Genomic DNA, 20,416 nt, shown 5'->3' with positions numbered 1-20,416 from the left:
GGTCAACCTGTATTAGTGCAACCTGGCACCAGTCAACGTGGTTTGGCGCAGCCTGGTACATTTCAGTATGGTTTGGCACAACCTGGCGCAGGCCAGTTTAGCATGGTACAACCTGGAATGGATCAGCATGGTTCACCACAGCCTGCTACAGATCAACGTAGCCTGGTGCAACCTGGCACTGATCAGGGTGATTTGACACAACCTAGCACTGATCAGGGTGGTTTGGTGCAGCCTGGTGCAGATCAGGGTGGTTTGGTGCAACCTGGTGTTGACTGGCATGGTTTGGCACGACCTGGCACAGGTCAATTTGGTATGGTGCAACCTGGAACTGGTCAGCATGTTTTATTACAGCCTGGGACAGATCCTCGTGGCTTGGTTCAGCCTGGTACATATCCTCCTGGTTTGGTGCAATCTGGTGTATATCCACCTGGTTTGGTGTTGGCTCGTGCTTATCAGCCTAATTTATTCCAATCTGGTATCTCTCCTTATGGTTTGGTTCAACCTGGTACATATCCACATGGTTTGGTGCAATCTGGAATGGATCAGCACGGTTTGAGGCAGCCCAGTGCAGACCAAAAAGACTTGATAATACAAAGCACAGGGTTGCGTAGCTTTCCAACGTTCCAGGCAGATTCTAGGAGCTTGAGAGCACCTCACCCATATCAGCACGGTATGGTACCTCCTGGCCAAGAACAGTATGGTCGAGTGTCCTCACCACATACAGACACACAGGGTTTAGTACCACCAGAAACCCGTCAAGAAGCTTTGATGCGTCCTGGCATAGATCAGCAGAGCCCAGCATCATTAGGTACAGAGCCTGATGCCGATCAGCAAGGACAGCTATACCCAGGTGCAGTTCAGCCTGGTCATGTATATCCAGCCAGGCACCAGTTGGGCCCAGTGTATGCAGACTATGGTGGCCCAGGCTACATGGGTGTGGATCCACATCGCCAGATAGCTTTGGATCCAAACAGAACTCCTGCCTTTCCTGCTCAGAGTGACACAGGCCAAGATATCACCTCTTTCAGGAGTCGAGACTCCCTTAACTTTCCCCAAGTCTCATCAGAAGGAAGTGAATCCAGGAGTGGGGCCCAGAGTGAGCGACGTGAGTCAGTAGAGAGACTGGCTCCAAACTTTCCCATGGCCCTGGAAACATTCCGTCTGATGGGAGAGCTCATTGGCCTCTATGTGGAACTAAAGGAAAGGATGAAGGATCTGGATGAGGAGAAATCTGGCCAAACTGACTTGGAGAAGATACAGTACCTGTTCACAATGTTGGGTGAGTACTGCCCTCTGAGGAGGAGAGCGCTGTCTGTGTTCTGTTAGTGGGATCCCTTTCCATCCTTGGGTGCTGGGCACCCTGCTGGGTCCCTGAGAATAGCATGTCCATTCTTAGACCCTCTGGGTTCCCACTTAGCTATCAGGGTCCACATCAATAGGTAGGCAAGGCGGAACTAAACCAGTGGGTTTGACAGAGCCTCAAGAGAGGAACAGAGCAGATTCTTTTACCTTTGTCAGAGCAACTGCCAGGAACGGAGCTGTTGAACGAACTTTGGGAGAAAGAACACTGGGAAGTGAAACATTCACCCATCACAACTCTAGGTCCTGAGAATAAATCAGATTTTAGTGATGGGAGAAATGATCGGGGGACACAAGACCCCTTAAGATACTGAGCAGCAGGTGGGTTTTCGTGGGCAAAAGACAGAGACAGTTCCGCTCCCCTCTTGTCCCAGTCACTGGGAAGAGCAGGATGAGGTCATAGTTCCTGCTGCTCTCTGGGGTCACTTCATTGGTGTGGGCTGCAAATGGAGATTAGGAGCCTGCTCAGACTCTAACCCTTTTGACCATAAGGCACCCCATTTTCCATAGTCAAGAAGATTTTACCTCCTGACCTGGAAGAACAAATGAAGACCTTAAAGACCTTGACCAAAGAAGTTCGCCAGGAAAAGGCAAAAGTACGTAAGGGAGGGCCAGCACCCTGTGCCATGCAGGGTGAAGCAGAGCCTTGTCCATTCACGCGTGGATAGATGATGGTGCCTTGTGCCACACACTGCCATCTCATTGGGTCTTTGCCATCTGCCAGTTAGGAAATGTGCCCTAGGAGATGCAGTTAGGAAGCATCATCATGTCCACTTCCTAGATCTAAAAGCAGACACCCAAAGCTGTTGGTAGACAGTTCAGTTGCCTCCAGTGCGGGACTTTCTGGGGTTGGAGGGCTAGATCTTTGTTATTCTCAATGCATCTGTGAGACCAGTGGCTGGATGTTCAGAAGAACCTGGGTTCTTGTCAGGGAAGGTTGGGTAAGGGTTAGAGAATGGGAGAGGGCCTCCTTTGGGCCACAGGGCTGCATTCAAAGAGTGGGGACTTGGACCTGCCTGAGCCTCTTCTTCCATTGGGCTTGCAGCTGGACAAGATGCAAAGGCTCCTGGAGGGCGATGGTGAGGTCCCGGGGAAAGATCTGAAGACTGGCCAGCTAGGCCTGCAGCTAGGCCTCCTCAGGTGACCCCACCCTGCCCAGCTGCCAGATGGTGACATCCTCTCAGGCCGGGTGGTAGCCTTCAGTTCCTTTGTGCCCTGAGCTGACCTCTGCCTTTGACCTGCATCGTATTTGCTCTTCAAGTTGCCCATGTCTCTCAGGGAACTGGTAGACATTCTCCTAAAGCCGCTCAGCCCCAGGACTGAGAGGAATGAGATACTCCTCACACTGTCCCTAGTACGAGATGGACAAAGCTGCCTGCTTGAGCCCCGGCTGTGCAGGGCCCTGTTCCACTGTCTACCAGCCTCAGGGCAGCATACTGGGTCCACTCAGTGTACCCTGGGTACCTTGGGTGTCCTCAGGATAGGAGCAGGTCCTAGGACTCCCAAGACAGGGGTGCTGAGCTCCACCCTTGTCCTGAACCCCCATGGCCACGGGTCTGCTCCACCAGGCGTGGCTTTCTGGGTGGCCAGTGGAGCCAAGCAGTCTCTTATACATCACAGAGTCACCGTGACTGACATTGAGAAGGAGCTGGCTGAACTGAGGGACAGCCAAGAACAGGGCAAGGCCGCCATGGAGAATTCGGTGGCTGAGGCCTCCTTGTTCCTACAGGATCAGGTGAGGACCCTGTGGGATGGCTGTGGGCAGCGGGCTGACCCTGTTTCTTCTCAGAGACCAGCCCCCATGGGTGTATGCTGGGGGAGGGGGTGACTGCAACTAAAACTCAGGCCCTCCAGATGCCAAGCTGGCTCTGAGACCATTAGGGCAAGGGCAAGGGTATTCCCTAGGCAGGGGTGAGGCCTGGGCACCTCCCACCAAGCCTGTTCCATTATATAACTTCCATATCATAGGCCTTTTAAAAATGAAGGCATTTGCAGTGCATCCATGACATTGTATAACATCACCACGGTTCAATTCTAAGATGTCCCATCACCATGGAAAGAAGGATAGTACCTCTTAGCGGTCACTCTCCCTCCAACCCTTCCCCAACAAACGGGCCAGCCCTAGCCCCTGCCAACCATTCATCTCCCTCTGTTTCTGCTGGACGTTTATTTGATGGAGATGAAATCTTGCAGTATGTGGCCTTTCATATTTGGCTTCTTTTACTTTGTACTGTTTTGAAGGTCCAGCCATGTTTTAGCAAGTATCAGTTACTTTCCTTCCTTCCTTTTTTTCTTCCTTCCTTCCTTCCACCCTCCCTCTCTCCCTCCCTTCCTTTCTCCTTTCTTTCCTTTACAGTACTGAGGATTACTGAACCTCCAGACTATAGCCCTCCCTCCGTCTTCTCACAGCCTGGTTTTGTGCATCTTTGTGTCCCTCTTTTCATCATCCCCTTCCACCTCTCTGCACCTCTCTGCCAGCCTCCCTCAGTCTGCCTGCCCGTCTCACACATGTGCCCCTGGGTGGCTGTGCCAAGGTTTTCAGCATCTGCACCCAGTACTAAGATGAGTAGTTGCAACTGTCCGCCCTCCTCTTTCCAAGCCAGGCAGTAGCTCCTTGGCCAGTCCACATAGTCACTACTGAATCAGCAACCAGGGCCAGTCACAAGCGGCAGCATGGTGGGACTGCAGCATGCAGAGCAGAGCAGGCTGACCAGGCTGAGCAGCTCCCCTCAGGGTCCGAGGAGACCCCTGAAGTGCTGTTCGTGTTTACCAGATCCCTTTGCCAGATTGCTGGCTGTGCACATGCTTGATGGGACAGAGTGTGTGCGAGTCCACCGTTCACATCCCCAGAGCTGGAGCAGAGCCTGTGAGCGATTATGGGCTGGCGCGGACCCACCCACAACCCTGCCCCTGTATCTTTCCTGCTCACAGTTGGACAAGCTCAGGACGATCATCGAGAATATGCTGGCCTCCTCCTCCACACTGCTGTCCCTGAGTATGACCCCACACAAGTCCCTGACCAACATAGCACCTGGCCAGATTCACCCTGAGGCTACCTGCCCTGCTTGCAGCTTGGACCTGAGCCACCAGGTCAGCACGATGGTGCAACGCTACGAGCAGCTGCAGGAAATGGTCAACAACCTGGCTGCCTCCCGGCCCTCTAAGAAGGCCAAGCTTCAGAGCCAGGTGGGCCTGTACTCCCCTCTCTCCTGTGGCAGCCAGACACTGTCACCAGGGAAGATGGTAGCTGACTGCACTCCCTAGGGAGGGGTGTTCGGTCTTGAGGGTCAGTTTGTTATTGTGGAGTCCTGCAGCCAGATCCCAAAGTCCCCTTGCTGGGCGTGGTGGGAGGCTGATGCAGGAGGATTGCTAGGAGTTCAAGGCCAACCTGTGCTATAAAGTGAGTTCAAGGCCAGCCTGAACTACATAGTAAGATCTTGTCTCAAAAAAAGAACAAAACAAAGCAAAGTCCCCAGTCCTTCCACAGAGTCATAGTGAGTTAAGCAGCAGAACCAGCTGGGGCAGCAGGAAACTATAGGAAGAGCTGGCCTAGTGGCTGGGTGGAATGACGCCATGTGACACATGAACTCAGGAACAGTTGCAGGAGACAGGGACTCACCTGCCCACACTAGTCTTCCCAACCCCTCCCTGATTTCCTCTAGAGGGCAGGCTTGCTGCTGGTGGTGGGGACAGTCACAGTCCTTGGGTCCTGCCTGCTGGACTCAGGAATTCAGAGCTGGCTCAGAGAAGGTGGAGATTATAGCCTACACCTCAACTCTCAGGGGCCATGCATGCATCACACCTCTGCTGATCACCCCCAGGCCCCTTGAGGCCAGGCCATAGGACGTGAGTGTAAGGATCTGCTGGTCTCTCTGTGTGGATCTGTTATACCCCGGGGAGAAACAGCGGCAGGAATGAGGAAAAGATAGACAAGAAGACAAGAGCTGGGTCAGGTGGTGGCCCTTCTGCCTGGTTGGTGAACCGACTCCCAGCACCACAGTAGGGGCCTTTATTTATACCTTTGCAAAGTTAGTATCACATGATACAAGGTTGCCTAGTGACTAAGAGCTCACATTAACCAGTCAGAATGCTTCTCTCAGGACTGAGGTAGCTTGACTGCATTAGGCACCGAGGCCTAGTGCTGCTCTCACACATTTAACCAATTTCCAGCTTTTGTGGGACTCATCCTATTGGCATATACAGCTATTAATGGGAAACTGTGAATGCCACTGAGGCAGAGGTCTGGGTAGTGTTTTTAAGAAACAGCTCATTAGAGGGCCACCTAGTGGTCACCTCGGCCACCTCGCAGTGTCTTCCTTTCCTGTCCCTTCCTTGGCAGGACGAGGAGCTGCTGGGCCGTGTGCAGAGCGCCATCCTGCAGGTGCAGGGCGACTGCGAGAAGCTCAATATCACCACCAGCAACCTCATTGAGGACCATCGCCAGAAGCAGAAAGACATTGATGTGAGCTGTGGGGTGGGCTGAGCCTCAGCCCACACCTGCCTTGCTGCTCAGCAGCAGGTGCTTCATTCACTGCTTGCTTGGCCCCCAGGTGCTGTACCAGGGCCTGGAGAAACTGGAGAAGGAAAAGGCCAACAGGGAGCACTTGCAGATGGAGATTAATGTGGTGAGTGGCAGCTGGGAGTCGCTCTTTCCTGGAGGTCTGGTCGGCCAGGAGGGGGTAGGAAGCCAGGGGTGGGGACGATGTAGGCTCCTGGAAACCTGCTCGGCTGCAGGGGCTGATACCTGGGGGAATGGGGCCCTGCCATGGCTCTCTCTCAGCTGGGCCTTCCCACCGCTTCTCCGGGCAGAAAGCCGACAAGAGCGCCTTGGCATCCAAAGTGAGCCGGGTCCAGTTTGATGCCACCACGGAGCAGTTGAACCACATGATGCGGGAACTCATGGCCAAGATGAGTGGGCAGGAGCAGGACTGGCAGAAGTTGCTGGACAAGCTGCTGGCAGAGATGGACATGAAGGTGAGAGGAGGAGAGGCTGCAGCCTGGGTGGGACCACGGGTCTCCACTGCAGACCATGATGAGCCCTCCTGCTGCTTGGCGCTTACCTGTTCCCCCCCTCCCCCAGCTGGACCGCCTGGAGCTGGACCCAGTAAAACAGGCGCTGGAGGATCGATGGAAGTCGCTTCGGGAGCAGCTCAAAGAGCGCTCTCCCCTCTACCAGGCAGATGAGGCTGCCGCCATGCGGAGGTGAAGAGCAGAGGATCCGGGGTGGGGTAGGGGTGCAGAGAGGGGCTAACACACTGCACTGGGAGGGGAGGAAGAAGCTTGGGGCCTCCCTAGAGCAGTTCGGGCAGCGCATAGCTGGTGCTGCGCTGAACCGTGCTGCAATTGGAAGGCAGAGGTGAGAGCTGGAAGAACATTGGTAGATCAGGCCCCTTCAGATGACAGGCAGGGAACAGAAGGTTCTCTGCGCCTTTGGGACAGGGTGGGGCAGCAGCTCCTGGGAACCCCGACTGTAGTGGGCTCGAGGCCCGGGGTTTCCATTGTTGGCCAGCAGGGGGCACCCAAGGCCCACACAGGGCCCCTTTGGGACCCTGTGATCCCTGGCCAGCTCAGGTCTAGGAGCCGGAGAGATCCTAGCACACAGAGCTGGGATCTGCCACCCAGGTGGCCCACACTTCCAGCCCCTCACCTCGGTGCATCCATCCCTGCAGGCAGCTCTTGGCTCACTTCCACTGCCTTTCCTGTGACCGTCCTCTGGAGACTCCTCTGACTGGACAGTGAGATCCTGTGCCCTGCCTGCTGCATCCCCACCTGCCTCCCTTTGGCCTCTTCCTCCCTCATCTCTCCCGGTTTGGTCATGGGTGGGATGGAACTAGGTGACAGCAATCCTCCCATTCTGACCCGCCCCTTCTCTGTGTCTCTGCCCAGAATCATCCCTATAACCCCTGTGGGTCAAGCCCTGCCTGGGCACCGTTCCATCCGCCCCTACACAGTATATGAGCTGGAGCAGGTCCGCCAGCAGAGACGCAAGTAAGGGATAGTGGCATCTTGGGCAGAGCTGTGGGCAGGAGGCTGGAGCATGGTGACCCCCAGGGGGGCACCCTAGGAGGCATGCAGGGGGCCTCCTAGTTAGGCTCAGGGCCACTGACTTTTGAATTAGCCCCCAGCTCTTCCTAGGGTGACAGCATCGAGTCATCTGAGTGACAACCTACCCTTTTGGTCCCCGCTGCACCCAGGGGGGCAATACCAAGGGTCCTAGCTGCCTGAGGGAGTTTCTGGGCTCTTCACCTCCTCTGGCATCTTTCAGCTCTCTTGGCAACCTTGGGCCTGGAAGGGGAGGTGGGTTCCATGTGTGAGCTTGGGGGTGACACACCTCAGGCTCCTTCTGGATTGCAACCTCTTCTGGTCCCCTCAGCCTCCAAAGCCATGCTCAAGTAGAGGGTGGCTCTTTGAACCCTGGGGGTCCCAAATGCATGGGGCCAGGTGTGTGATGACATGAACCTCCACCCCCTGCAGTAGCCAGAGGAGCTGTGTTCACCCCCCTTTGACTTACCTGCACTTCGGCTCCTCAGAAACCTTCCTTGGCAAGTCTGGCCCATCAGGGGTGTCTTGGGAAGGACTCTTGCCCTGGTGCTGAGCTGCCCAGCGACCCCAGTCCTAAGCTTGCAGCCCAGGACTTCTAACCTTCCCCATGCTGGCTTTACTCACACTGGGTCCCAAGACTGAGGGCCCGGAGCCAGAAGGAGCACTTACACCAGGAGAGGAAGTGGAGTGCCTCGGCTTCTGTCTGACCCTGGCCTTCCTTTCTGCTCCCTGCACCCACAGCCTTAAGCTGGGTAGCACCTTCCCTCGGGGTGAGCAGTCAGCAGTGGAGCGGAGCGTGGGCCGCCTGCGCACCATGCACTCCAAGATGCTGCTGGACATTGAAAAGGTGCAGATTCACTTCGGAGGCTCGGTGAAGGCCAGCAGCCAGATGATCCGTGAGCTGCTGCAGGCCCACTGCCTCAGTTCTCCCTGCTACAAACGGTAAGGGACAGGGTCTGGGGCGTGCGGGCCCCTGCTGCCTGAGCATGGTTCCCACATGCCCACCCACAGCCATGTGAGCGGGTGCCTCATCCGTATATATGTGTACATGTACACGGTGCCTGCATGCACGTGAGTGTGTGTGTGTGTGTGTGTGTGTGTGGTCCTCAACGTGGCAGCCATGAGGCTGCTCTGTTCACCCACACATCCCCAGGTCCCCTGTTTATGCCAATTCCTGGTCACCCACTTCTGCCTGGATGACCCCATGCTGTCTGCATCCCAGGGTGCCTGATTCTTCAGATTACACCTACTCAACCATGTCCAGGCACTGCGGAGGCAGCCACACTCTCACCTACCCCTACCGCCGCCGCAGCCGCCTGCAGCACCTGCCCCAGGGCCTGTATGCCCCCGAAGAGATCCAGTTTGCCATGAAGGTCAGGGAAGAAGCCCTGACATGCCCCAGATTCCAACTCAGTCTGGGAAAACCACCAGAAGTCACTGTATCCAGCCCTCTGCCTTATGCAGTTTCTCAGCCTTCCCCAGTTTCAAGTCCCAGACCCTTACCCTTTCTTGAGAAGAATGAAGTCCCAGCCACCTGCCCAGAAGGCATACAGCCTCCTACCACGAGCACTCCAAACTGCATATGCCTTTCACGTTGGTGCAACCCAGGGTGGCCAGGGAGGAGGGTTCTGAGCACTGTCCTCTGCACCCCGGGGCCTTCCTGGAGGCAAGACCAGAGGGGAGGCACCGAACGCTGCAGTGGTAATGGACATGCGTTCCCCCTCTACAGCATGACGAGGTGGATATCCTGGGCCTGGATGGCCGTATTTACAAGGGACGGATGGATACAAGACTTCCAGGCATCCTGACCAAAGAGAGTGAGTATCCAGGTAGCCCAGAGGCTCTGCAGAATCCTGTGAGTTCCAAGGGACACCCATTTCCTCTGGCCCTTCCTTCTGTTCCCTGCCCTGAAGTGTTCACACATCTCCAGAAGCCCCCAGTTCTTAAGCATTCTCAGGGCAAGATAGCTGTGCTGCCTCAGCCAATCACTTGGCCCGGGGCAGCCCCATCTTTGGCTGCCAGCCTTCACCCACAAGCCACTGCTGCCAGGCGTTCCCACCTTGGCCTTGGCTCCCAGCAGCAGCTCAGCCATGCTCTACCAATCCCTTCTTTAAAGCTCAGCAAAATGCCACCTCCTGAGCCCCAGCCCTTGATCTCCTGCGCCCCAAATGCCTACTCCCAGGTCCCCACAAATTCCTGAAGCCTGCCAGCTGCTACCTCACAGCCTCGCATGCAGCTTCACTGCTGCCCCCCATCGTGGGCTGGAAAAGCTGGGGTCAGAGGTCACACAGCACCCAGCTTCCAGCTGTGCAGTCCTAGAGAACACCTGAGCAAGCAGGTGGATGGAAGATGGCAGATGGGGACAGTGGGTAGATGTGGGAATGAACTAAGGGCATGAACTAAGGGCTCTGACGGGCACACCTACAAATTCAGGCCAGCAGCCCTGCCTCACTCTGCCTACCCCTGTGGGTCCCCTTGGAGTGCTCCTTGGAGTCTCATAACTGTCCCTGTTCTCCTTCCTGCCTCAGAAATAATGAAACACAAGCCCAAGCAGTCTCGGCCCCATGGGCACAGGCAGCAGCCCCTCAGCAACACCAGCCAGCTGCCCTCTCGGCCTCAAAGTGCTCAGACATCGGCTGCAAGTGCCTCAGGTAGCTTCCTTCAGTGGAGTGGCCCTCTATGCAGCCTGGGCTCTGCACCGGGCCTCCCCTTCTTGCCCCATGGTCCTCTTTTGAGCCCATGATGACTTAGGCCTTTGGAGCCAGAGCATGGGCCTAGAGGTAAGAGGGAAAAAATCCAGCTACTGAGTGTCAGGTCTGTGCAGTGGCTACTGCTGCTGATCCACTTCACACAAGGGATAGGTCCCCTGGCCCCCCCTGGTTAAGCGCCCAGACCCTCTGTGCTCTGACATCCTTGTACCCACATCCAGTGAGAGCCCGCAGCTGAGGAGGGGAGAGGAAGACACAGCAGGTGGTCAGGCAGCAATCATGCCTTGCCTTCACTGAGGGCTTCTCACTGGCCAGGCATTGGTTAAGAACTTCACGTGGATAAACCTGCTTTAATCCTCTCCACGTCAAGAGATAAGGACCATTGTTATCCCTAGTTACAGCTGAGAAAACCAAAGCAGAAAAGCTGAGGTACCCCCACAAGGTCACACAGCTACGAAGTGGCAGAGCTGGCTGCAATTCAAAGCCAAAGTGGCCTCAGAGCCTAAGCTGGTAACCAAGGGGAATGGGCTTGGAGAGATTTCAGTGTCTGGGGGTAGGCAGGGCTATCCGCAGAACGTTACTCCAAGAGCACATAAAACACAGAAGCAGGGGAGAGGAGGCTGGAAGTCTTAGAAAGCCTTTGCACCAGTGCTGCCTAAACAGTCCCCATGTATTGGCAGGAGAGGCAGCACCAAAGCACAGGCTCCTGGCTCCCGGGAAGGTGCATTTACTCATTTGTCCCTCACAAGGATAAAGTCCTGGGTGCTGGGGCACTCGTATACACACTTGTGCACCCCAGTCCATCAGCCTGGCTGAGGGGCCGCTCCCATGCCCCTGGGCTCCGGGTCCTAAGGGCATCCGAGCAGAGGAGTAACCTGGACTTCCTGTCCCACAGCTTCTTCAAAGCAACACAAAGACAGACCTGTGTCCTCAGAGGGCGTCGGATATGGCCCACCCACCCAGCCTCGACCTGCAGGGCGGGCCCCGGGGGCTGGAGATGAACACAGCTCTGCCTTCTGAGGAGGGGCTGGAGGAGCCGACCAGGGGGCCAAGGTCCAGCACAGCTCAATGAACAGAGCTATAAATAAAGTCTGGGAAGGAGGTAGTGTTGGGCTTTCTGGCTCTATTTTTAGTCTTTTTAGTACTGAGGATTGAACCAAACACCTTTGCACTGAGCTACCTACCAATGAAGGTAGCACTGCCTGCTGTCCCTTTATTATTACAACAGTTATTTTAAATTTTGAAGCAAGGTCTTGCTAAGTCACTAAGTTGCCCAGGCTGGGTTTCAAACTTAACCCTCCTGCCTCAATCTCCCAAAGTACTGGAATGACAGGCAAGGGCCACCACACCTGGCTTGAGATTCCTTTCTGGTCCTGCCTCAGGAAGATCCTGGAAGAGGATGGTATACAGGGATTCCCAGCTGTGCTCAGAGCAGGTCTGAAGTCTGAAAGATCTCCTGTCCCACAGGGTCAACAGATTAAGTGATTCTCCAAGGATGTTGGATTTTGGGGAGCTGGCCAAGGACACTGGATAGGCTGGGACCCATGAGGTCCTGGACCTGCTGTTACCGTGGCGATGAAGGTAGCACTGCGTGCTGTCTCAGACTCCAGTGCCACCAGTCAGAAGTCAAAACCTGTAACCACTGGGAAGGATTCCTCTTGCCATGCCGTGCCACCGGAGCCCCCAGGACCCTGGCAGAGGGGCTCAGAGCCCAGGCAACTTTGCCAATGACTAGGAAGACAGGGAATGGGCTCCAAGGGGTAGGACTCATTTCTGTGCAAGGCCAGCCCCAGTCCTGCTCACCTCCACACCAGCCCCAAACCTGAGGGCAGAACTCCCTGCTGGCCCAAAGTCCTTTGTGCTCCAGGTCTAGCAAGTTGAGGGACAGAGGAATAAGGTGGAACTGAGCCTAAGATGGGGTGACAAACTGCAAAGGACAAGCCCCCCAAGGATATGCCCGTGGCCATATTCTAGGAGTACCTCAAGCAAGGAGAGCTGTCCCCACCTGGGCCCAGGAAGTCCTGAAAATCATCAACATGTTCCTGTCTCAGAGGATACAGGGTACCCAGAGTGAAAGAAGGGGCTGCCCCCACCCCCAGTTCCCATCACCCCCCTTCACATGGGAAAGGGATGTCTTGAACAAGAGTCTCACTGGGGAGTGTGAGAAGAGAGGTGACAGAATCATACAGGAAAGAGTGGCAGGAAACAGCCCAGAAATAGGTTTCTCACCCTTAGTTTAGTGTGGGTGAAAGTTGGCCTGGCTAGGGGGTGCGAAGAGCTGGGTGTTTCCCCTAAGGGAGCACCCCAATCTGCACCTATAGACTGTACTCATGCATGCAGCCTGGACTAGAGGAGCCACTTGGATATCAAGTCCCCAACAGGTACCCCTAGCATACTGCCCTTTTCTCTGCAAGCAGGAGGCAGAGCCAGGCCAACCACAGCCACCTCAGCTCCTGTTTCTCTCACTCAGACTCCACTGTGGCAGTGAAATGTCAGAAGGTCGGCTCAGTTTTCCTGGCCTAGAGACCAAATTCACTGGCTTGGCAGGGAGGGCAGGCCAGCACCTCTCACCCAGGCCTTGCCCCACGCCCACAAAAGAACCAGCAGCCACACCGTTCTATGCCAGGCTGTCCCCACTCTCCTGTACCTGGGTGGACCCCAGCCCAGGTCCCAGCAGCCCTCAGGGACATCCCAGCCTGACTGCCCACAGGGCTGCCAGGGGCTTCCCCTGCCAGCTTGGGAAAGCACAGGTGTGCAGCAGCAGAGGCGAGGCTGGGAGGAGCCTCAGGGGTTTCCAACCAGGAAACAAAACCGAAAGGGCAAACCCAGCTTCCAAGTACAGCTCTGTGTCACATGCAGGAGACAGGGCAGTTAGGCCTCAGTTCTGCTCTTCTGGCAAGAGGGGGTGCCCCAGCAAGGGTGAGATGGTTGAGAAGGCTCAGAAACAAGCTAGGGTGACCACCCACTGGGCTCCTTTAGTTTCACATCACTTTGGGGCTCTCCTCTAGCCCATGTCTGTGTCCCCAAAGCATTTGGTCCCTCTCAGACCCCAGAAGTGGGAGGCAAGATGACAGGAACATAAAGGGCTGCCCTGAGTGGAGGCAGCGAGGGGCCCCAGAAGCTCCCACCATGTGGCCAGTCGGCCACCGTGGCTGACCTTCGAGTCACAGCCACACCAAAGGCAGCAATACACCTGCCGGAGGAAAGCTGAGGGTCAGAACAGTAGAGATGGGCAAGCTGGGAGATGCTTGGAGGCCTGTGGGCTGCAGCCAGTGGGAGGTCACCAGACAGAAGCGGCAGCTGGCCCATGGCCAAAGGAGACAACTTGCAAGGCTGAGGGTCACCAAGGCAAGAGGTATTGTAATAGCAACCAAGTCGGGCTGCACCTTGCCCCACCTAGTATACCACACCCCGAGGTGCAGCCACCCCTCACCAAAAACATCCAGCTCAGCCAAGGGGCAATAGGGTCTCCTCCTCTTCCCCAACCACAGCATATCCAGACCACCCTGACGCTTTCCCAAACTCAGCTTTCCCTACCGAGGTAAATAAAGGCACTGCAAACCAGGGAAGTTAGAAAAGTCTCTTTTTAAGTTTTTAAATTAAAATTTCACCCTGGCGAGATGAGATTCCGATTTAGGAACGTGACCCAAGGGCAAACTCTTCAGGGTCTGTTTCCTCTGAACCTGGACACAAAGGGAGAGGCTGGGTGCCTGTGGGACAGGACACTCGGGTCCCCCACTGGACAAAGTCTGACCTCACTCAAGGCAGTTCTTCAGTCCTATGAACCATGCGCACCCGGCTAGAGACAGGGGCGATAGCAGCTACAAAGCCACCAGGGGACAAAAACAGCAATGAAGGGCAGCAAAGAGGAGTAGAGAAGAATTCTGGGCACAGCAGCGACAGGGCTGGGACAGCCCAATGATGCCATAAAGGGTCTTGTGGAACCCTTCCTGCAGCCCTAAGCAGCAGCCCCAGGCAGGAACAAGGGGCTGGCTGTCCTGTTTGCAGATGTGACTTCAAGGGATTCTTTGGGCCCTTCTCCTCTGCCCCCAGCACCCCAAGTATGCAGCCCCACTCTCACATACATTAATTATATTTATATATCCGTATATATTATAGTTATATATTAAAAGAGAAAAAAACTTGCCCAAAGAATAACTCCCGAGGGACCCAAGTGGCCCACGAAGTTTACTGCCCCCACCCACCCACAAAAATTCTTTTTATAAAATCTTCCAGTGCGATCTTCAGGAAACCCCTCGCCCTCCCCTGCTCCCCCCTCCCTGGCCCTCCTGTGTCCCCACAACCCTGGACTGCCCCCCTTGCTCCAGCCCAGGGCCCAGCAGCATCCAGTCTCATCTCTGGCCATCCACAGCCGCCATGGCTTTCTGCTGGGTGCCTCCCTGCTGTGCTCCGGGGGGCCACGTGGGCTGTGGGCAGTGGAGGCGATGGAAGGAGGTAGGGGAGGAGGGCGGCATCCAGGGCGCCTGGTGGCTGGGTGGGGAGGAGGCCCAGAAGGGGCTGAAGTTTGCAGGGGGGGAGCAGGCCGTGGCCGACATGGGGCTGTTGTTGCTCTGTAGACCCTCGGAAGTGCGAAGCTTGGAGAACATGGCCAGCGCGTCAGGGAAGTTGGGCGGTGTGGCAGGTGTGTTGCTGGGCGTACACATCTGCAGGGAGAGAACACAGGCATGGGGAGGCTGCCTGCCAGGGCGCTGGGGCCTCACTATTAATTTTTCAACCCACAGAGGCTTCACTAGGACAGACCCATCCCTCACATTCACAATTTAAAAACAAAAAATCAGGTTAAACTCCACTAAAGCCAAAAAAGTATGACAAAATGCTAGGAAATGATGCCAAGGAGCATCAGAATGGTTAGTTCCAACTTAAAGCCAAGGCATCACACTAACATGAAAAGACAAAAAAAGTAGCCCAGGACACCACTACCAGTGCCCCCCCCCGCCCCCGACTGAGGAACCTAGCTGGGTCATCTGTCCTGATGTCACCAGGGTGTGGGCCAGACAGTGTTCAGAGGGTGTTCCGTCCCGCACAGCCAAGGAAAAGCTGCTCTTCCTTGGCGTTTCGGTCATCACAGCCACCAGGCCTCAAGCTCTTGCCTCCACCACCTTTTCCAAAGGAGGCCGATAGTACTCCTTCCATATTACAGATGAGGAAACTGAGGCTCACAGGCTGTCATGACTGAAAACCGCACCAAGAGCAGAATAAAAGCAGAGAAGCCTGAATTCCCAGGCGCTTATGTCTACAGGCCCAAGCTCTTAACCTATTTCCAGGCCCCACTCTGCATGCACTGAGTCGAGGGCAGCTCCGGACCTGGCATCCAGGATTTCTGCTCCCTGTCTGGAGCCTCTAGCCCAGGCTTCGGCCTGCCCTTGTCCCCACAGGCAAACAGCTCTCAGCCCAAACCAACCAACCACAGCCTCTTCTCCCTCGGCCCAAGGGGGCCCCACACGAGGGGCAGGGTACAGGCAGCCCAGAGAACAAGATCCACACAAGCTAGTTCCCACCACAAAGCTGCTGCTTCCTCTCCCAGGAAGCCATGGCAGCCCTTCTTTGAATTTCTCCTAATTTTAGCAACTTGGGCCCCTCCCCCAGGCAAAGGGCTGGGGTGGGCAAGACTAGGACTTGACCTTGAAGGAGAGCTCTCTGGAGAAGGAGACCCCCACCTCACTTGGATCACTGAGGCCCAGGCCACATCAATTCCTAGGGATCTCTGACCATTGTCTTCCCAGGGGCCCGCAGAGGAGGCCAAAGGACTCAAGAGGCCTGGCCCCACCCAGACATTTCCCTCCTCCTCTCACTGCCTGCCCCCTGACAGGGCTGACTTCTGAGCAGCAGGAAACAATGAATGGGGGGGGGGGGGGGTGACGGCCAGTTGCTTCACAGCATCGTGACTGACTTCCCCAGTTCACCAAGCCAGCGTGGCCTCCTCCTCCTCCTCCAACAGCCTCCAGCCTGCTGGCTGACAGGGCCTGTGCCCGCCTGCCTGGGTAAGCCTGGGCAAGCTCTCGAACCTCTCTGGAACTCTTCTCTGCTTCGGTAAAACCAGGGCTTTGGACCAGATTCTCCACAGCACCCTCCTTGTGCTGCAACCCCTGCACTGCCCCTCTCTCGGCCCCTGCAGATCCCACTCGGGACCCTTCCTAATCACCTGGGACGCCTCCTTCAACCGCAGAGAATCAAAAGCAGTCTACAGGACAACCATTTATCAGTTACTTCTGACACTGCCATTTTGTGGTGACTCAACTCCAGTGGTTTTTTATTTAATTTTTTTTCTTTATTTTGTCCCAAGAAAACTGCCAACTCTAGGAGCAGGGACACCACTCTTAATGAAGCACCCAGTCAATAGTAGTTAGCTGATTGTAATGTCTGTTATAAAACCTGCCTCCGACCCTGAGGGAAACTTTCAAGGGGGATTTCAATCCCCCCAATGGGATTTGTAGACTGGGAAAGAAGAACCAAACAGAACGCCAGTCCTGGCTCTTCCTGTAAGTCCCTGTTCCTGGCCCCTCAGTGTGGCTGTGCTGGCAGCCAGCAGGGAGATACCTCCACACTGGGATAAGGGCACTGGGCTCCCACACTCTGGGAGCCACAAAATCCCATGGTTGGATGCTGAAGTGGTGTCCCTTGGAGGCGAACCCTTCCTGGGCTTGCTAAGAGGCCTCAACTACCTCCACCCTGCTGCCAGCACCATTATTCTTTTATAAGCTAAAGGACATTCTCACTGGATTCATACGGGTACAGGAGCCATCCTAAAAGAAAGGGTAGTCTAAAAAGTCAAGGCAAACCTATTTCTACCTGCCCTCTGTGAGTAGGTGGGACCAGGGAGCCCAGGACAAGACAGCAGAAGAGCCACGTGGGGCCACAGCAGAGACACCCAGGCGTTAAAAATGCCAAAAATGCACTCTGGAAGCCAGAGCAACCCCCTTAGGAATGATGTTTTATAATCCCTACAGAGCTCAGCCCCTCCCATCCCACTGGGGCTAATAGGTAACTAGGGCTTGGGGTGGAGAAGTCTTGTCTTGGGCCTCAAGAAAGCCAAGGGTAACCCCCTGGCCAGGAGGGCAAAGGCTTCAGCCTGGAGCCTGGGTGGAAAGAGAAGAGAACAAATCCAGCCCTGAGCCACTTCAGTTCCCAGGACTGTGCATCTCTTAACAGAGATTAAATGCAAATTCTTGGCCTTATCTTGGGTCAAAATCTCTACGTCCTCCCGGTACAGGGTCTGGTCCTCTGGGCTTTAAAAGGGCCCGCATACTTTTGTGAGTACAGCCAGCTTCCTGAGCCAGGGTGGATTTATCCTTTCCCTGCTTCCTGCAGTGCAGGGTGCGTGTGTGGAGGGGGAGGGGCCGCACTAGGACAGCTAACTGCAACAGAGGGGCTCCCCACCAACACGGATGCCCCAAGTCTCAGTCCCCTTCCTTGGGGTCTTCGTTTGGGCTCCCCCGAGGTCTGGTTACCCTCCGAGCTCCCTTCTCGTCCCGTTTGTCCTGCAGCCATCTCTCCCACCCAAACCCCGACCCCCAACTCCTGGGCCCCTCCTCCACCCCCAAGAGAGAAGCAGAAAGGGGGGAGGCCGAGGCCACCGACCCAGACCCAGCCACCGAGAGGCGGGTCCCGAAGTTGGACGAGCCGGCGCCGGCCCAGGAGCGCTCTTTCCTGGAAGACATTTTGGCTCTTTGTTTACATTCGCGGCGCGGCGCTCCCCGGCAACATGGCTGTCACCGCCGGGGGTGACAGCGGCCCGGCCCGGCTCTTGTCGTCCCCCACCCCATGGTCTATCGGTGGGCCAGGCTCCGGAGGTCTGGCTGCCGGGGGGTGAGGGGGAAGGCCCGCTCCCCGATGCCCGTAGAGGGGCGCGAAGCAAGGGGCTTGAGGTCCCGTCCTCGCCCTCCTGGCGACACTTACCATCTGGTGGTGGTGGTGACTGTTGGGAATGTTGGTTTCTTGGAAAAACGTGCTCAGGGCGGTCTGCGGACAAACGCGGGCGGAGCGGCGTCAGCGCCGGGCTAAAGGTACAAGAAGCCCCGCACCGGACTCCGCGACCCGGGCCGACACAGGTAGAGGTCCCCACCCAGGCCCCCCAGGTTCCCCAGATCTCAGGCCCACGCGCACCTCGAACTGCCAGTGCGCCGCCTGCAGCAGCTGCTTCGCCTGGTCGGCCGCGCAGCCCGCGGCCAACACGAACTGGTTGATCATAACCTGGTGCCGCAGTTCATCCGTGTTCACCGACATGGCGCAACGCGAGGCCCCCGCAGCGCCGGCCGCGGGGATCCGGGGCTCGGCCTCCGCCGCCCGGCGAATGTTGTGGTTCTGATCCCGCCGCCCCGCCAGCCGACACCACAAACAACAGCGCGGGGCGGGGCCGGGGTGTCCCAACGTTCCGGGGCCGTGTGCCGCCGCTGCTGATTGGCCCTCGCGCAGCTCCGCTACAGCCCGGTTCCTGCACCGACGTTCGATTCGAATCCTGCGGCCGGCCCCGGGGCCGCACTGTTTCTCTTTTCACCGGGCCGCGCCCATTGGCGGAGCTCAACTCAGTGGGGCGCTCTCACATTGGCTGGCAGCTGTGTTTTGGCTTGTTAAGGCTCATGATTGGCTGAAGCCGAGAGTTGGGGGTGGGGCCACGTGCGCTGATTGGCCTTCTGTGTCTCTGTTTGAACTCAACTTGAAAACCGGGACTGCCTCCTGATTGGTCGAGGCCTCTCTGTTTGCTGTTGTAGGCCTGGGGGGTGGTGCGGAGAAATTCATTCATTACTTCATTGAAACTGAACATGCTCAGCTGGAAAAGCAAGACAGAGTGGCTTTGACTCATTTCCTCTGAAAGATGTGGTCATCTTGAGAAACAGAATGATCAAAATAGAAAACACAGAACCTTTGCAGCTGCTTGAGTCTAAAAGTATTTAATTTTAAAAATAACTTTCAAGCAGTGTTTTTTTTTGTTTTGTTTTGTTTTTAATTAGTGAGCTATAGTACACAGCAGGAGGGCCTGGGTTCAATCACCACCGCAAAAAAAAAAAAAAAAAAAAAGTGGTAAAAACAGTATCACGGACCGATAAGTGAGCGGCGTCTCTTCCGCTACAGCTTGAAAGACTTCCAAAAAATGAGCAGCGTTCTTCCATGGTGTACACTGGTAATGCCAGCACTCCAGGAGGCTGTGGCAGGAGGATCCCAAGTTTGTGCTCAGCCTGAGAAATTTAGAGATTTAGCAAGACCTTATAAGTAGAGAAAGACTGAATTTCCAGTCTCAAAAATTACAAATTTAAAAAGGGCTGAAGATGTAGCTCTATGTGAAGGCCCTGTGTTCACTCCCCAGTACCGCAGAAACAAAAAAAACAGAACATTTCCCATCCCCTTCCTGTTCCCTTTTAATCACTAAGCACCCACCCCAAGGACAGAGGAAGCTCTTGCTGTGTGAGAATGCAAACCAGTATTAATGTACCATAAGTACAATGGCAAGGACAAAAGTCACTTTCTTAAGTGACTAATTTCTAAGATGAATTTATTTTTCTTTTAAATTGATTGGCCTAAGCGAAGCTTCAAGTTATACCATCTTTTTAAAAATAGTGTGGGCTGGGAGTGGTGGTGATACAGGGCTGCAATACCAGCACTCACGAAGTTTAGGCAGAAGAATTGCTAGCAGTTCAAGGCCAGCCTACATAAGGAGATTCTGTCTTAAAAAAAAAAAAAAAGATTGTTTCTACACAGGTACTTTTTCAACCCTAGCCCTTTATTTATTTACTTACTTAATTTTAGAGTTGAGGTCTTGCTGTATTACTCAGGCCAGTCTTGCACTCCTGGTCCCAGCAATCCTACTCCCTCAACATCTGGAATACCCAATAGTCTAGGCACAGGCCACCTTGCCAGGTAGTTCTAGATTTTCAAAACCCTAATTTACATATATGTGTCAGTTTTCACCTCTTAGAGTAGGTTCTGGCCTTCAAGGTTGTGTTTGGCCTTTAGGAGGATTAAGGTAGAGCAAGGACAGAAATTTAAATAAATTTAGGGAAGTAGAGTTAGGAAGGTAAATACAGTTTGATCTTTGTGTCTCGTGCATTCAACTAGTTTTTTTTTTTTTTTTTTTCCCCCAACTACAGGTCTTATAAACATTTCTTTTCTAAAAACTGTAGCCTAGGGGCTGGTGACATGACTCAGTGGTCTAAAGCACCTACTTAGAACAAGCTTAGCAAAGCACAGGGACTGCGGTTCAATCCCCCAGCACCACATGCCAGCCAGCCCCGCCCCCTGGTGGGCTGAGCTGGCCACACACACACACACACACACACACAAATAAATAAATA

At 55.1% G+C, this 20,416-nt stretch overlaps 3 protein-coding genes across 3 annotated transcripts in view; 2 read left to right on the top strand and 1 right to left on the bottom strand.

Annotated features, from left to right (window-relative positions):
- Positions 1–196, top strand: part of LOC111816497 — a 35,236-nt gene extending 35,040 nt beyond the window's left edge. Inside the window, exon 5 of the mRNA XM_023714129.1 lies at positions 17–196. Coding sequence (XP_023569897.1) covers positions 17–196 — 180 coding nt within the window. The remainder of the gene's footprint in view (positions 1–16) is intronic.
- A 27-nt stretch (positions 197–223) lies between these two features.
- Positions 224–11,620, top strand: LOC101584003 (glutamine-rich protein 2). The gene is made up of 16 exons (XM_023713972.1): positions 224–1,279; positions 1,870–1,955; positions 2,405–2,499; positions 2,980–3,094; positions 4,291–4,545; positions 5,699–5,821; positions 5,910–5,984; positions 6,169–6,333; positions 6,440–6,561; positions 7,029–7,094; positions 7,246–7,347; positions 8,143–8,343; positions 8,555–8,774; positions 9,131–9,218; positions 9,930–10,052; positions 11,005–11,620. Exons 1-16 carry the CDS (start codon positions 313–315, stop codon positions 11,127–11,129), a joined length of 2,928 nt encoding a protein of 975 aa, XP_023569740.1. The 5' UTR covers positions 224–312; the 3' UTR covers positions 11,130–11,620.
- A 2,055-nt stretch (positions 11,621–13,675) lies between these two features.
- Positions 13,676–18,595, bottom strand: Ubald2 (UBA like domain containing 2). Its single transcript, XM_004630127.2, has 3 exons — positions 18,234–18,595; positions 18,027–18,089; positions 13,676–14,773 (listed from the first exon to the last, which is right to left on the bottom strand). The coding sequence occupies exons 1-3, from the start codon at positions 18,351–18,353 to the stop codon at positions 14,462–14,464; spliced, it is 495 nt and encodes a 164-aa protein (XP_004630184.1). The 5' UTR covers positions 18,354–18,595; the 3' UTR covers positions 13,676–14,461.
- Between the last annotated feature and the right edge of the window lie 1,821 nt (positions 18,596–20,416).

This window comes from Octodon degus, unplaced genomic scaffold, assembly GCF_000260255.1.
Source record: "Octodon degus isolate 3935 unplaced genomic scaffold, OctDeg1.0 scaffold00033, whole genome shotgun sequence".
Lineage (NCBI taxonomy): Eukaryota > Metazoa > Chordata > Mammalia > Rodentia > Octodontidae > Octodon > Octodon degus.
The sequence above is the reverse complement of the archived record's forward strand: the minus strand, read 5'-3'. Positions and strand labels throughout refer to the sequence as shown.

What these genes read in the sequence shown, in the direction of transcription:
- LOC101584003 (XM_023713972.1), top strand. Translation starts at nt 313, where the DNA reads ATGGTGCAACCTGGAACTGGTCAGCATGTTTTATTACAGCCTGGGACA. An exon ending in TGCAGATGGAGATTAATGTG is followed by an intron (nt 5,985 to 6,168) that starts GTGAGTGGCAGC and finishes TTCTCCGGGCAG; the next exon opens with AAAGCCGACAAGAGCGCCTT. An exon ending in GAGACTCCTCTGACTGGACA is followed by an intron (nt 7,095 to 7,245) that starts GTGAGATCCTGT and finishes GTCTCTGCCCAG; the next exon opens with AATCATCCCTATAACCCCTG.
- Ubald2 (XM_004630127.2), bottom strand. Translation starts at nt 18,353, where the DNA reads ATGTCGGTGAACACGGATGAACTGCGGCACCAGGTTATGATCAACCAG. An exon ending in CGGCGCACTGGCAGTTCGAG is followed by an intron (nt 18,090 to 18,233) that starts GTGCGCGTGGGC and finishes GTTTGTCCGCAG; the next exon opens with ACCGCCCTGAGCACGTTTTT. An exon ending in GTCACCACCACCACCAGATG is followed by an intron (nt 14,774 to 18,026) that starts GTAAGTGTCGCC and finishes CTCTCCCTGCAG; the next exon opens with ATGTGTACGCCCAGCAACAC.